Source organism: Chaetodon trifascialis, chromosome 5 (genome assembly GCF_039877785.1).
Source record: "Chaetodon trifascialis isolate fChaTrf1 chromosome 5, fChaTrf1.hap1, whole genome shotgun sequence".
Taxonomy (NCBI): domain Eukaryota; kingdom Metazoa; phylum Chordata; class Actinopteri; order Chaetodontiformes; family Chaetodontidae; genus Chaetodon; species Chaetodon trifascialis.
The window spans coordinates 19,588,731-19,603,697 of record NC_092060.1 but is presented as its reverse complement, the minus strand read 5'-3'; the positions used below and the strand labels follow the sequence as shown (position 1 = coordinate 19,603,697).

Sequence of the window (14,967 nt, the reverse complement as noted above, 5' to 3'; positions counted from 1 at the left end):
TGAAGAGGTGATTGTTTGTATATCGTGCTGGCACTAAAGCCCTGCTGCAGTTCCTGATGAAGAACGCCACTTTGACCTTCAACCGTCTCCAACTTCAGTTCTTTCTCACACTAACAACATGACCCAGGGGCTTCAAACAACCAAATGTGGCCTTTAATGCTTGTTCACTGCCTTTGGTTCAAAGCATCTCATATCTTTCTCCCATCAATGCAACCAATACAGAGCCAGGCTGTTGCTCTGTGCTAAAAACAGCCGTGCCACTCAGGAAGATCAAACTATCCAATGGGTACGCACTCCTGTGCTGTTGCTAGGCCCCCCTCTCCGTTTCTCTCCCTCTCTCTCCCTCTCCCTCTCCATCTCCCTCCTGCTCTGGAGGACATTACACAGAAAAATGGCTGAATAATAAATTCTAACTCAATAAACGAGGAGACAGCAGCTGCACTCAGACAGAAAGCCCCTTGTCTGGGTCTCACTTTTCCCTGCAAGAAAGCTGGTCGAGCAAAACCTCTCACAAGCACACACGTATACACACACGCCGACACTGCAACAGTCTGTCCTCTGTTTTACCGCAATTGGTCATTGATAGTCGGAGCTCTTCTAAAATACTGTAAAGCATCGTCACATCTCAGACTGTTAGTTTTTCCGCCGTGTATGAAGAGAGCTGGAGAGACAGGAGAGCAGCTGCGATGATGTTGAAGCAGCACGACTGACAAGCCCTCATCACCGATGGACTGACAGACCGTCAGCGAAGTGGCTTTACGAGAGAATATGCTCGGGCGAATGGAAACAACAAATACCTTCTGACAACGTTATACATATCTACCGTATATGTGTGCAGGCATAGAGAATCATGATAATTTGCCTGGTTTGAATTAGGGTTGGGATATGTCATATACCATGACGATGCAAAGTCCTCAATTCTGATTGGCTAGATGGAATGGATTAACTTTCAGCAACCGGGCATGATGACTGGACATCTGTGATGTAGGTGTTTGATTTCAGCATAGGTAAAGATGGCAAAGATTACTCTATTTATGTAAAGAATAAAAAATAAATAGCTGGACAGTTCAAATTTAATTTAATGTTTGATATTTGTGCGAGTCAGTGGGAGAAAAGAGAAGATAACGTCAGCTATGCCATGGAGGCAATTCCATGCATTGCTATCATATAACATATAATTTGTAGGGTGTTATCTTTTACACACATGAGCTGATATTTGTCTGCCATCAGAGACTTTTCAATAGCATTTATACAGTGGTAACTTCCCTATAATACATCTAGATGTATTACATCAGTGCAGGCATGATGGTAATATATGATTTACAGGATTTCTAAATTAATGTAACAAAGTGCCTTGATTGATCCTTCATTAGTGACCTATGGGACACATATGACATAACCTCAATGTTACAGGCTTTAATCAGTCAAGATCTTTGTGTGTCACCCCACTCTCTCTCCCTCTTCCTCTCTATAATATACTATCTAAGCATAGCATAAATTACCATGTCATCCACATTTAGATATTTCATCTTTAGGTTTTAAATGTACTACATTATGATATAAATTGCTAAGACAAAATATTACTGACAATGTGATAAATGTTTTAACCCACCTTTAGTTGAGACTCATCGCTTTAGACTAACTTTAAGCTGGTACTATCAAGTTGTTTAAAATCATTCTGCAAGACATCTTAGTTTTTTACGGTTAATATAGACAACAAACATGGTAGCCCTAATTTATTATATCAAAAACCTGCAACAAAATACAAGGACATAAAGTGACGATAAATGTCGATACTTACTAGTCCCATAATCAAAAGAATATACTAATAAAATTAGAAAGATTATGACAAAAAATAGCTTGAAAAAAGTGAGTGGGGGTAAAAACACTGGATCAACTGACCGACTGACATCGTTTGTACAATTTCCAGGAAATTAATCCTGACACATCTCCTCTCTTGGACAATTTACTTTGTAGACAACACCCTAAAGAATGATCACACACATTAAATATATGGCATTTGATGCGTGAAATAGCGTTGCCACATACGGTGGACCACCTCACCTTTGCCATAAAACACAACAGGAAACCATGGCTTGTGTGTATCTTTGTATGTGTTTAGGTTTATGTGTCTATAAGCAGGCAAGCTGCTTGTTCAATACTATGCAGCGTCATCAACTGCCTTGACACAAATCTAAACAAGCAAGATGGGGTACGGCAAGGATTTGATGTGTGTAATGTCTGTCGCTTTGTTACCTTGAGGGAGTCGAAGCAGGCGATGACTCGGCCATTCTCCACATGGCAGCTCCGGGAGGGGTGGGCAAACTTGCACTCAGCATCAGACCGCGAGCAGGTGCCTCTCTGAAACTCACGACACACTTCCAGGGTCAGCCATTTGGTGTCCCGTCCCATGGCCATGCTGACAGCCATCAGAGCCGCTCACAAACACTGAGCGGCGGTGGAGACAGATGGATGGAAAACGGTCTGCTGAGAGCAAGGGTGACTAATGGTGATGCAAGAAAAAGTCCCCAGCAAAAACACAGAGGAAACAGAAGTAAAAATATTTTTCCTCGGCGCAAATAGGCTGCGAGTCCTTCTGGTTGGTGTATTTCAAGGATGTTTATTAGTTCTTCCTAGGAAAAGTGGCAGCTGAAGTTTCACTGGGGTGAGATACAGGGGGTTCACTGTGAGCAGAGGCCAGCTCTGTCTCGAAGGAAAAGAAAAGAAAGAACTGCTCTGAGGACATCACTCTGGCATACTTGGATATGTCACTGAGCGTCCGTGCCTTCACCTGAATCAACTGACACCCACCGAAAGTCACTGTTACATTCACGTCAACATGGCCAAGGCTGGGGCAGTCACTGTGGTGCTAGTTAAGTTTGAACAGCCCGAAAAGGAAGGTTTCTGTAGAGGAACAAAAAGCAGAACCTTACAGGGACGGTGTCCTTGCACTGATGAGACGAGGTGGCGGCTCAGCTCAGGGTATGTGGGCACTGCAGCTCAGCAACGTGGGATGAATGACTCTGTGGCTATCAGGATAAAATATAGCCTCCATTCAAGGCCAAACACACACTTAGAAGTGTCCTGCCCTCATCCAGCAGAGTCAGACAGCAGCTAAACAGCAGCAGACAACCCCTCGCAGTAGGCACTTTGGAGTTCCACTTCCTCCTCTTATTTCAGTCTCTTTCTCATCCCTCCTTTGCTGTTGTCTGCTCCTCTGTTGTCATCCTCCTCACTGACCTCTCTTCTGCATGTCCTTGCTTGTCTTGCTGTTGATTGCAAACACGGAAAGGCAAACATTAATTCAAAGGCATTCACAAAACAGCAGCCTGTTGAAGAGAAAAAACGTTAAGCGACAACCTTGTGTAGATCTTGTTTAAACGGAGGGCGGTGAGGACCACGAGGCAGGAGGGTGGAAGGGAAAGAGCCAAAGAGAATAAAGCGAGGACAAACAAATAGGGGAACAGAGCATACAGGAGGGAGGGAGGGAGGGAGGGAGGCAGCAATGAACAGGAAAGGGCAAGCTATGTCTTGATTAAGTGATACGAGAGAGAGAGAGAAAGGGAGAGACGGGATGGAGAGAGATTGCAGGCAGGACAGAGACGTCACTTCAACTCCCCTGAGCTCCACGGAGCAGAAAGTAATTGACTAACTTGACATGAAGCGGAAATATAGTGTGAAAAGCAGTGTCCTTGAAATCGCCAGCAAGGCTAGCACGTGTGCACGCCACCGATGATTCCCAGACAGTTATTAATGTGAAGGGAAGAAGTAGGAAAAGGAGAGACAGGGCAGAAAGAGAGGGGGGGTAGTTCTTCACAACTGCAGCTGCTGTGCTCAATGTGAGGATCCGGCCAATCGAACGGACTTTTACAGGCATGCAGACCACATCATAACCAATGACAAGGCAGTTTCCACAGCAGCTCCTCCCTCCACAGAGCCCGTCCTTGTTCCTCCCAAGATTTTTTCACTGGTACAGCACAGTCATGGCTGAGCCACATGCTAATATTCAAACTGTACAACAACTCTGAGCTGACTCCAAGCAGCTTTGTCTTCTCACAGACGTGGAGCAGTAAGTTATGTCTAATTCAAGCAGCAGACTATACTGCAGTGTGGTGCAAGGAGGATGCATGCAGCCTGCTGTGCAGCTCACTCTCAGGGAGCAGAGTGACGTGTCCAGACACTAACTGAATACAGATAACAATCAGTGAGGTGGCTCAATAAAGATCCACACAGAGAGGAAACTACAATTTGGCTTGGCAGGTAAAAGGCAAAGTCCAAACAGCATTTTGGAGTTGCAGTAAAAACTGAAGAGAAAGGAAGGCTACCCTGTGGCAAGCAGAAGGGCACAGTAGTAGATTAATGCACAAAGTGAATAAACAATGGGCGAAATGCAGGAGAGGAGGAGTACAAAAAACAGGAGGAGGAGAGGGGGTTGGAGCAGATATTATCGGTCCCTGCGTCTGATGGCGGCAGACACAGACGGAGGAACCAACAGGGGGGAGAGTGTGAGGGAACGTGTGTGTGAGAGAGAGAGAGAGAGAGAGAGAGAGAGAGAGAGAGAGAGAGAGAGAGAGAGAGAGAGAGAGAGAGAGAGCATGCAGATAGACAGCCCAGAAGGAGAGCACCGCAGTGGAGTGGGAGAAGGAGGGATAAGGGGGAGGTGGGAACTGAATTGATACACCCACCTTCAAACACAGGAACAAAGACCCATCCCAGCCCCCCCCCCCCAAAAAAAAAAAAAAAACGAGAGGCAGGAGGAATGAGAGATGAGCAGGTACAGCAATTGCTTTGCTTGCTTAACCATTATGCTTGTCTGTGCCTCCTCCTCCTCCCAGTCTACCTACAGATCGATTGAAACTTTCCTCAGGGGGACAAGACAAGCACTCCTCCTGCAGCTTTGCATGTCCTGCATTAAAGTCCACATCGGTGTCAAGCGCCCCTGCTTACGCACACCCTGACAACGCAGCTCAGCAATATGCAACCCGCATCATCAAAATGCTCCTCAGCAACACTCCTCACTTCCTCTCCTCGCTCTCGCCACACCAGACACCAAATGGCGCACAGTTGCCATTACAACCATTCTTGGAAAGCTCTACAGCAATACTGGCTCTCCTCCAAAGCCATTCTAGTTTATGCTGTACCCTGTACTTCTGAATATACACAGTATTGACCTTTCACTTACTGATATATGCTGCGATGAGGAGGAGCTTCACCCTCCCAAAAATTTCCCCAGCTGTATAATCAAGCCTATCCTTGTTAACTTAGCCTTTGTCCTTTGTCAGAGCCTATACAGATAGTGGAAGACAATGGGGACAGTTAAAAATAGAGAAATCATGCCATGGCATAATGTCTAAATTGGTAAAATGTGACATGCCCACTTGGGGGTTAGTGTTTGGTACAGCATGTCCACGAACAGACAGAACGACCTGTGAGTCTGACATTCAGACAAAACAAAAAGAAGTTGCATCAGCTAGTTACTTATATCATCCCCGAATACAGAAATGTAGGAACATAGAAAAGTACAGTACAACATTTACACTCGGAACTGACTACCAGCTTTAGCCCTTTAGGCTAAATATTGAAATCAGCCTGATTAGCAGGTATATGGGCAGGTAGCATGTTAGGATGCCAACATTCACCAAAGTTATGGACAAACGACAATTTCGTGATGACTCTGAAAAGTCAGAGGTTCATGAAAGTATTAAGAATTACGATTCATTGTCTGGGGACCATGAATGTGTGTAAAAATTGAATGGAAATCCAATAGTTGTTGAGCTATTTCAGTCTGGACCAGTGTGAACTAATTGGCTAAATAGCAGTCACCCCATCAAGATTTTTGATTGACTTTGAGTGTGTGACTACACCATGGGACTAAACTGCACACTGGTCAATGAATAATTTACCAAAAGCAGTGGTCCAATATAACCACAAAGCTGAACTCAACAGTAATTGCTGTCTTTATGATGTAGAACTTCAGGGTTCAGGATAAAAACATACAGGCAGCGTCTGCAAAAATATCCCCTACTTGTCAGAAACCCAACAAAGACAGCCATAGTTTTTGACAAAAATGTAGAAAACAAGTCACATGAAGTGTCTGCATTGAGCAAAATATGTCTTCTTGCCTTTATTAGATGCTTTATATCTTAATCAGCAGTGTTTCTAATAGCTAGTGCTCTTTAGAAATAAAGATCCTGTAGTTTGAAATGAAACCTCTACTGACAAGCTGCAGTACTGCACAACACTACCAAATACAGCAGAGATAAAAGATGAGGCCTAAAGACACATGAGCATAGCAAACACCCGAGGAGCAAATAATTAAGAGGCAGATGAAGCAGAAGGATAAAGAAAAAAAAGAAGAGGGAGAAGTTTGACTTGAAGTGCTCTTATGCTAAATGTTGATCAAGACCTCTGCTCAAGAGACAAGGGCTTGATGCTACATGCTTGAGGCTGCATTACTGTGCAGCAGCAGCCCACACACCACAACTATTGCAGTACTGTCCCTCCCAACTTAAGCAAAAACAAAACATACAGAAGAAAGCATGAAAATAAGCATGAGCTACGCAGCTAGAATGGTAAATAAATTAATTTAACTGTATAGTATATGTGGTATGGGCACATCGAATGATTGTTTTCATTATCAGTTAACATGCAGTCGATTCATCATTTGAAACGTCACAATGACCACCAGCCCACGATGACCAATTGTTTGTTTTGTACAACCTAAGCATATTACATTTAATATAATTTATGACAGAGATAAGCAGAAATCCTCACATTTGAGAAGCCGAAACCTGATTAATTATCAAAACAGTTGCAGATAAATGTTCTTTCAATGGACCGATCTATAAATAGTTACAGCTCTAATACACAGATGCACTTAAAATTGACACCCATACTCTCAACTCCATTCTCACACAGTAATAAAAAAACTGTAGTAAAGGGTGCACATTTTGTAAAGAAATAATCTTGGCCTACTGAACTTGTTCAACCTTTACAATGCAGCATTAACAGCCATTTGCAGGGATGCGGCACGGTGAACAAATATAGAGTGTCCTGGTTATAACAGTCATTACGCTGCTGCCTGTCCTCCAGGTGTCCGCAGAGAGAAAAGGGGCTCCAGCAGTCAGTAGGTGGGGGTCAACATGTAGGTGGAACAGGATGGGGGAGAAGTATAAGGAGGACAGATGGGGGTGGCTGCTGTTGACTCCGGCGCACTGCGTCCCTCATCAAACACAGTGCACCAAAGGGCTACCGGCAGTGTAACCTTCACCAAAGCTCTGACGTCTGCATTATGGCTGGTGTGTAGGCTGGGTGCCACCTCGACAGCCCTGCGTTTTATCTGCTCATGCTAACAGATAGCCTTACACCAGTACAACCGTTAAGTGCCAAGGTGACACAACAGCGCTTGTGGGAAAAATAAAAGCCTTATTGCTTTTCTCCTCGTACATTTTTCTCTCAGCTCTTTTGTGTTGCATAACCATGGTATAGGCAGGTGGATATAGTTTAAGTACACCATCACTTAAATTTTTGTATACATTTTTTGACTTACTTATGAGCATTGAACAAATGTGATAAATACAAATGTTAAGGGTTACACATGCATAGAAAATGTAAGCGTGCAAAGAAATTTAAAATAGCTCTATTGGGGAATTTATTGTGAACTGTTCTCTAGATTAAGAGCTTTGGGTAAATGTGTAAAATTGGAATGTAAAGTGTTATTAGCTAAGGCGGCATAGGCAAGAAAAAATCTGTTTCTGAAGAAAATTTAAAAGGAGCTTGATGGTGGTGGTAGTGGTGGCAGTGGATATGTGATTTCTTAAAGAAGTTGAAATAGCACTTAAAATTGTCTAAATTTCCTAAGCAAAACGTATGCGTGCCTGCTGCTTCAAATTTGCAGTTGAAAGGTTTCACTATGGGCATTGAGTGGGTGTATAAAACGGTAAAGTAAAGAGGTTTAGACTAAGACAGCAGGTTGAAAGAGAGAACAAAAAGATCTGAAGACTAATGAATTCAATGTGTCATGGACTGGGGGAAGATAGTTTTAGCATTGGGGAAAAAAAAACATTTTGGTCGTTATCTGCTTATCAGTTTGTTTCTCATGAATCTGTGAGTTTCCTGTGGGAGTTTTTTTTTTAATCTGGAGTTTCCCCATTCCCAAAAGCTCAGTGAATTCCTTTTTTAGAGGCATAGGTAGCTGTGTAACAAATACTGAAGCTATAAAAACAACTCTTATCTGCGACTAAATGATGTGTGTTTTCGTTCAGTAAGCAGACATCTCTTTTGAGAGCAGTGACAAGGACGAGTGCGAAACAGGATAATGTCAATGACCAGGTGATTGATTAAAAAGCACAAGGTGGAAGATCCATAAATCACAATGAGAGTGAAAGCCAGCAGCCTGGAGGGACGGAACAAAGTAATTAGGTTAAGTATCAGTAATCCTTTCAGCTCATTAAAGCACCACAGTTCCCACTCAAACAAGCATACAACAAGCCTATCCCACCATACAGGACAACGTAGCTTCACAAAGCATGAAACACCTGGAACAATGACGTTTAGCTTGCTTGCTGCAGTCAAAGTTTTAATTCAGAAACTAGACTGAAGGCCCTGGAGCCTCCATTTTCCACCACAATAATGGTTTTGAGCTGGGAGTTTCACATCCCCGTGGTCAGATACTGAAAGTTAACTGTGTGGAAAAACTGTAGATATGAGAGTTGAACCGCTGATGCACCGTCAGCACAACATTTTTGATTTGTTATTGCTGCTGCATTCTTGGTGAATGGTTTTATTTGCACCATAAAAGACAGGGCATCCTGGGCAGTTAATGTGTGCCTGTGTGAAAAGAGAACCGGAAAACAAGTTAGGTGCGAAATGTGGCCGTTTGCCATTTGTGTTTGTCAGTTTATCAGTGTTTACATGAAGTAAAGGAAAAACTAGCTAGACTGGTGCAGAGTCCACAGACTCGAGGGAATGTGAACTTGTCTTGACTGGCTGTACTGTTAAATGAGCCAAGACGATTGGCAATACATCTGCTGAAAGTGTGTACACTATATGTAGGCAACTAGTGACAACACAGTATGTCATGGTGACTTGAGTGTCTGACCCCTAAGGGTAAACAAGGACAAGACTCCCTGCGCTGCATGCATGCATGGAGGCTGGCTGCAAAACCCTGCAGACACACAGCCAGAAAACCAGGAAGCAACCTGCAGGTGCTCTTCCCTCCTAGCAGCTGTAATGGAATAAAACATGATCGACAGTGAAGACAGACTCACAGAGTCATTTCACATCGATTTTTTTTGCTCTCCACTTTGCAGCATGGCAAGAGAAAACAACTTGCACTTAAAACAGTGGCGCTGCAAACACAAAATCCTGCATATTGCATTCAAGCAAACCCTTGAGGGCAGACTCACAGACTAAAATGTGACCGAGGCTCGCAGCATTATTTGTGTCCATGCAGAGCAGCTCTCAACAGATCTGCCCAAAGCATTTTCAATGCAAATGTTATGAATGCTGTGCCTATGTGGAACACCGCAATTACGCCCGTATTTAACAATAACAAAGCTGCCCTGGGCTTCCATGCAACAGGCATTTTTAATGACTGCAACATGGATTAAACATGAAACTAGGTAGCGTTAATACTGCTGCAAACTCAGCTGCGCCAGACGGGCTCAGCCTCTTACCTGTTTATGGATCCAGACTCGAATGTCTTCAACCAAATTTCACGTCGGTTGCAGTGATTGTTTGATGGTTATTTCCCACAAAGGCGCGTTCTTGGGGGCTGACAATACAATCAGTGTTGTCTGCGAGAAGAAGAAGAAGGAGGAGGAGAAGAAGAAGCAAAAAGCGCGTTAACGCAGGCTAGAAATAATAAAACCGAAGCAATTAAAAAAAACGTGTTAGGAGTGAAGGAAAGAAGCGGGTTTGGCTGGCAGCTTTCAACGTGAGCTGCAACACGGACTGAACACAGCAGAATAACAGATTTGGAGAAAAAAAATCAGAGGGAGGGCAAAATGGTGAGGGAGGAGTTGGGAGTGTGAGCGTGTGTGCTTTCGTTTATTAGGTAACATCATTAACGCTGGGGGGAATCAGAGTCACGACAAAAGCATAGCAGGTATCAAGGTAGGCTGCAATCAACACCTTGCAGGTACGTTTAGCCAGTGTGCAGAAGACTGTACACATGCAAGACAGAGATGCCCCTTATTAACGACGACTCGTTATTACTTATGGCTCACAGTTCAGGAGATATATTTAAATCTGGTCAGAGTAACGTTTGCTACAAAAATCCACCCAGAGCCCCACTGTATGTTGTCGTTTTACGGATGTAATTGAAGGGCCGGCTCTGTTTAACTTCACAGACATATTAGCATAGCATTTCGGCTAAATTAGCTCGTTAAAAGTTGTCGTTTTTGTCAAAGCTAATGTTGATTAACTTAACGGCCGAAATTTAAACGTAACGTCATCTTAACGTCTAACGCAAATCCCTAAACACATTTAAACAAACGCGGTGACATGTTCATGCCTCTCACTCCTTTAGCGGTTTAAACGATATAATTAAATCAGTATATTAATTATGTTTACTTCGTACGTTCAGGTGCCAGTCAAAAATGGAAGGACAGGAGCGCTCCTCATCCAGTCCTCCTGACGCTAGTAACGTAGATTTTCTACCAACACTGTGTTTCCGGTCGCCTTATTGTTTTTCAAAATAAACCTACTCCAGTCGCAGTTGTTTGGCGGGACAATCGTTAAGCATGTAATGTTATGAATGTTTGTTAAAAAAAAAAAAAAAAAACACACCCTTTTTTGTGAGGTTTACACATGCGGTATAAACACGCATGCTAAATGTTTTGTTTTCAGTGCTGTGTGTTCACAGTAGCAAGGTACAGTTGATCGTAAACAGGAAGTGAAATTAGCAGAGCAGCATGCTTCCCTCTCACTCCAGGGCCTGAAAATAAAAAGACAGGATTTATTTTTTATGGTCAAATTCAAATGTGAATATACAATAAAACAACTTACTGTCTGTATATCTAAATATATAAACTAACAGCATATACTCTGTTCTCATCCCTCAACCTTTCCTGCCAATGCAACTGTACCGATAAAAAGTAATCCCCCTTTTGGCAATTCAATAATCTCCATAAAGTCTTGAGCATTTTCATTTTCAGTCTATTGCTGAATAATTCTTCAAAATTTAGGAGCAGCTGTCACAGCTGATCCCTCTATTAAATCCTCTGAGGATCACACTGAAAAATGGTTCCAATCCTATCCAACCAAATTTAAGAATAAGCTGTGATGTCAATACCACCTCACTATCTCCACTCAGGAAGTTTGGATTTCGTTAAAATTACTTCAGCGCCCTCTGCTGGCGTCCCAGAGGTTTGCAAGTGCAAAACAAAAGCTTACTGTCTTAAGACACATGATCAGACAAAAGGACATCAGACACAAAGAGACGATATCACAGTATGGCAAGAATAGACAATTGTCCAGTGGATGTAAAACATTTTATGTAAAAATTGAGACATGGAACACATTCTGTAATTTTACAACATTAGTAGTTAATGCTACACATTGAGGTATCTATGAAAATTCCATTCTCCTTTTCTGTTACTCAAAAGACACTTAAAGTCACAGGTACATTTTTAAATGTATGTATTTCAGACAATACAGCAATTTGGCAAACATATAGATTGTAGCTCACAAACAGCAGAATATTATGTATGGAAACAAGTTATTACATTGTTCTTTTTAACATAGAAAAAAAATAAACATTGCCTGATTCAAAGCTACATCACAACAGTTCAGATGTGTTTGAGAGCCAGGAGAACAGTCTGGGAGACTTGTGTGATCACCGAAAGGTAAAGGATTGCAGGTACCTAGACCAGCCTCTCCTTCTGTCAAGGAAATGCATCCATTACAAATGTCAGTTATGGCAAAGAAATACAATTGATATCAATAAATAAATGTGTGTCTTTTAAAACAGTTCACGGTAAGAAAAACGAAAATGTAGTGGAAGGCATATAAATAAAAATAAGTAATTGACTAAAAAAAAAACAAAAAAAAAAACAACTGATTCACTAACAACAGACAAGGCAGAACTTGGCACACTTATTATTAAGACACCCTACTTCTTGTTCCCATCACTACCATTGTTCCACATTGTCAACGTAATCCTCCACGGTGCCGTTCTCGTCCAGATCCCACCACTCTGGGAGTAGCATTTCTGACTCCACGCTGTCTCCATCAGCCTTCCCCTTGTGCTGCTCCTCAGTTACTACAGAGTGTCTTTCAGGCTGACGGGGTGTTTCTGTGGGCTTCAGCTGCCTCCCTTGCTTTGTTGCGAGCCTTCCACGGAGCCGCCTCCTCTCCTGCTGCCGCCTCTCCCTGGCCTGCCTGCGCTCCTGCTGCCTCGCCACCTGGAAACGCTGCAGGAAAAGGTCACGGGCATACTCATACAGCTCTACGTCCCATCGGTTTAGCTGGAGGATTCTGTGCTGTGTCTCGGGAGGGACCTCAACGCTGGAGGCACGTGTGCCGTTGAGTTGAGTGAAGGGTGCAATGAACTCCAAGTTGAAGGTACGCTCAAAGAGATACTGGGTCTTGCGCTGGTATTCAGTCAGCCCGAAGAAGGCCATGCCGCGTAGGTTACGCTTGGCACTCTCCAGGAGTACTGCCCAGCGCTCTTCCTCGCTCATGGCAGAGACGTTGTAGCAACCCACGAGGCTGAGATCAGCCAGCATGCGGGTCTGCCGGTTGTTGGCCAGATTGTAGGGGCAGTCCATGAACTCCTGCAGGGAGCAGCCTGACCAGTCATCTCCAGAGTAGCAGCTTGGCAGCTCGGACAGCGTTGGTGAACGTCCATCACACACGTGTAAGGAGGCCTTCCATGTAGCACCACGTTGCACATGCCGCCACTCGCTTAGGTAGCGTGACACTGGGTCTCTTAAGATGGTTATATAATAATAGTTCCTACTGGAGAGAAAAGGTGGACATTAGTTCTAACTCAAATAGCCTCAAGATGCCACTTCCACTCAATTGTACTAATTTTTCATTATGAATTAATCTGTTGATTATTATTATTGTTCAAGGTATGATTTGTTTTATAAATTGTTAGTCACACTACAAAATATCCATCCCAATGCTTGGAGAATAGACTGGCTGGATTTGTTTGCTAGGCTATGCAGAGAAGAAAGTGTTCAATGCAAGAAATCATAATTTATATTCAGTTGTATCATAATGCATCATTTCTGAATCAATAAAATCAGAAAAAGAAACTGAGGGGTCCTGCAGTCATTTGGTCTGTGTGTCTAAGTCATATTTTTCAAAATCTTTCTACTTGGTGAAAAAGCAAAGATCATCTTAGAACCAGACTTTGAGGACCTGCTTTTATGGGGGTCACATTCACACTCAAGATGAAGGTGAACAACAACAACAAAAAAAAAGCTATGACAGCCTCAAATGGGTCAAGTGATCCATTACCTGTGCATGTAGCGGTTAACTTGTATGGTTTAGCACTTTATTACATCCCTGCAGTGTATAACTGTTAGAAGCACCGAAGATACTTTATTAACTAATATGTTGCTATTAGGAGTTATTAATCATTATTAAGAGCAATGTATAGTGATTGTTTGATTCCCACCCCAAGCATCCTCCCTCACCCACCTGGGCAGGTTCTCGGGAACCTCTCGTGAGTCCATGCGTGACGGGACGCAGCTGGTCAGCTCAGTCCAGTCCGCATGAAGCCCGCAGCTCCAGCCGGTGGAGAAACGGGAAAAGAGCCAGGTTTCTTTTTTACCTGGCCGGTAACAGGTACATTTCTTCTGACCTGCGTGACACTCGCAGGGCCTCTCCAGCTGAATATTCCGCACCAAATGTCGCCCAAATGTAGTGCCACCTGTTTTCTGAATGTGCAGAAAAACTATAACATCATCTCCTTTGATGTTGAAGTCCACAACACGATTTAAATCGGCTTTGGTGAAGTTGAAGCGAGGGACAAAGCGGACCAGAGCGCCGTCTTCAGCGATGTACGGGTCCCTTTGTAGACCGTCTTGGATTTCATTGCCCCTGCCCCGTGAACCAGTTGCACCGCCGTCCTTAAACCAAGATCCCAGCTGGTGTAGCATCTGGCACTCAGACTTGCTCGGGCAAACATACTGGATCATAATGACACCAAAAAGCAACACCATGAGCAGGACGAGCAGGAGCCGGTGGTGGCTGCTGCTGCCACTGGACTTCTCATCCATCTTCCCGGGACGGACAGAAAAACATCACTCAGGCAGTCCGGACCCCTGCCTCGGCTGGGGAAGCTCGGGGAATGGTGTTTATAAGGTCACCAAATTGAGCGAAAACAATAACAATGCAACCGCTAGCCAGCTAACGGCTGCTAGCCGGAGTGTCGACTGAGTCTCAGGAAAACGGACGATACCTTATTATAATTGTAATTGTATTGTAGGCGGGAAAGCGTACGTATGTCATTTGAAAAAAACAAGTACTTTTGCTAGTGGTATTATTCGTTCGTTCTACAAAGCGATAACAGTTAATCTTTCACGCAGCAGTAAATCCGTGTCTTCCGCGGCCATCGATTCTTGACCTTTCTTCCCAGCAGCCTCTGCGCTGAATATGGGCGTGAAAATTACGTCACCGTGTTGAACGCGCTACAGGTCCAGAGCCATGGAGACACAAAGTTAACCTATTCACCGCTTGAAACATTTTAGCAAAGTGACTCCTAATTATTGATATACAAACAATGGCGCTACAATATTTGCCAGTGTAAGATTCGATAAATTCTGTACACAACACAGTAAAATTCTATCGCCGAAATAGCTCAGTTGGGAGAGCGTTAGACTGAAGATCTAAAGGTCCCTGGTTCGATCCCGGGTTTCGGCATTTTGATGCAGTGACCAAAACTGACAAATGCCGTGGTGGAGTTATAGCAGAGTCAACCATATCTCAGCGGTAAAAGAAGTAATGAAGGCA

At 43.5% G+C, this 14,967-nt stretch overlaps 2 protein-coding genes and 1 non-coding gene across 9 annotated transcripts in view; 1 reads left to right on the top strand and 2 right to left on the bottom strand.

The window, feature by feature from the left end:
• mbnl3 (muscleblind-like splicing regulator 3) overlaps nucleotides 1-10,628 on the bottom strand; it is a 153,944-nt gene extending 143,316 nt beyond the window's left edge. For 4 of the 6 annotated variants that reach the window (XR_011602170.1, XM_070962356.1, XM_070962355.1 and 1 more), the window contains exons 1-2: nucleotides 9,678-9,954; nucleotides 2,257-3,269 (exon numbers count right to left, since the gene is read on the bottom strand). Coding sequence is in view for 5 of the 6 variants with exons in the window: in XM_070962356.1 (XP_070818457.1) it covers nucleotides 2,257-2,430 (174 nt within the window). In the remaining variant the exon portion in view is untranslated. Of the gene's footprint in view, nucleotides 1-2,256; nucleotides 3,270-3,360; nucleotides 3,485-9,677; nucleotides 9,955-10,582 lie in introns of those variants that run through there. The other 2 variants (XM_070962353.1, XM_070962354.1) reach the window with 2 other exon arrangements.
• Nucleotides 10,629-10,664: 36 nt separating this feature from the next.
• Nucleotides 10,665-14,586, bottom strand: hs6st2 (heparan sulfate 6-O-sulfotransferase 2). 2 transcript variants are annotated; one of them, XM_070962349.1, is made up of 2 exons: nucleotides 13,654-14,586; nucleotides 10,665-12,963 (listed from the first exon to the last, which is right to left on the bottom strand). In XM_070962349.1, exons 1-2 carry the CDS (start codon nucleotides 14,232-14,234, stop codon nucleotides 12,135-12,137), a joined length of 1,410 nt encoding a protein of 469 aa, XP_070818450.1. In that variant the 5' UTR covers nucleotides 14,235-14,586; the 3' UTR covers nucleotides 10,665-12,134. The 2 variants fall into 2 exon arrangements, with proteins under 2 accessions (XP_070818450.1, XP_070818451.1); XM_070962350.1 differs by having other exon boundaries at nucleotides 10,665-12,960; nucleotides 13,654-14,566.
• Nucleotides 14,587-14,804: 218 nt separating this feature from the next.
• Nucleotides 14,805-14,877, top strand: trnaf-gaa (transfer RNA phenylalanine (anticodon GAA)). The gene has a single exon. It is a non-coding gene; the product is annotated as a tRNA-Phe (tRNA).
• The last annotated feature ends 90 nt before the right edge of the window (nucleotides 14,878-14,967 follow it).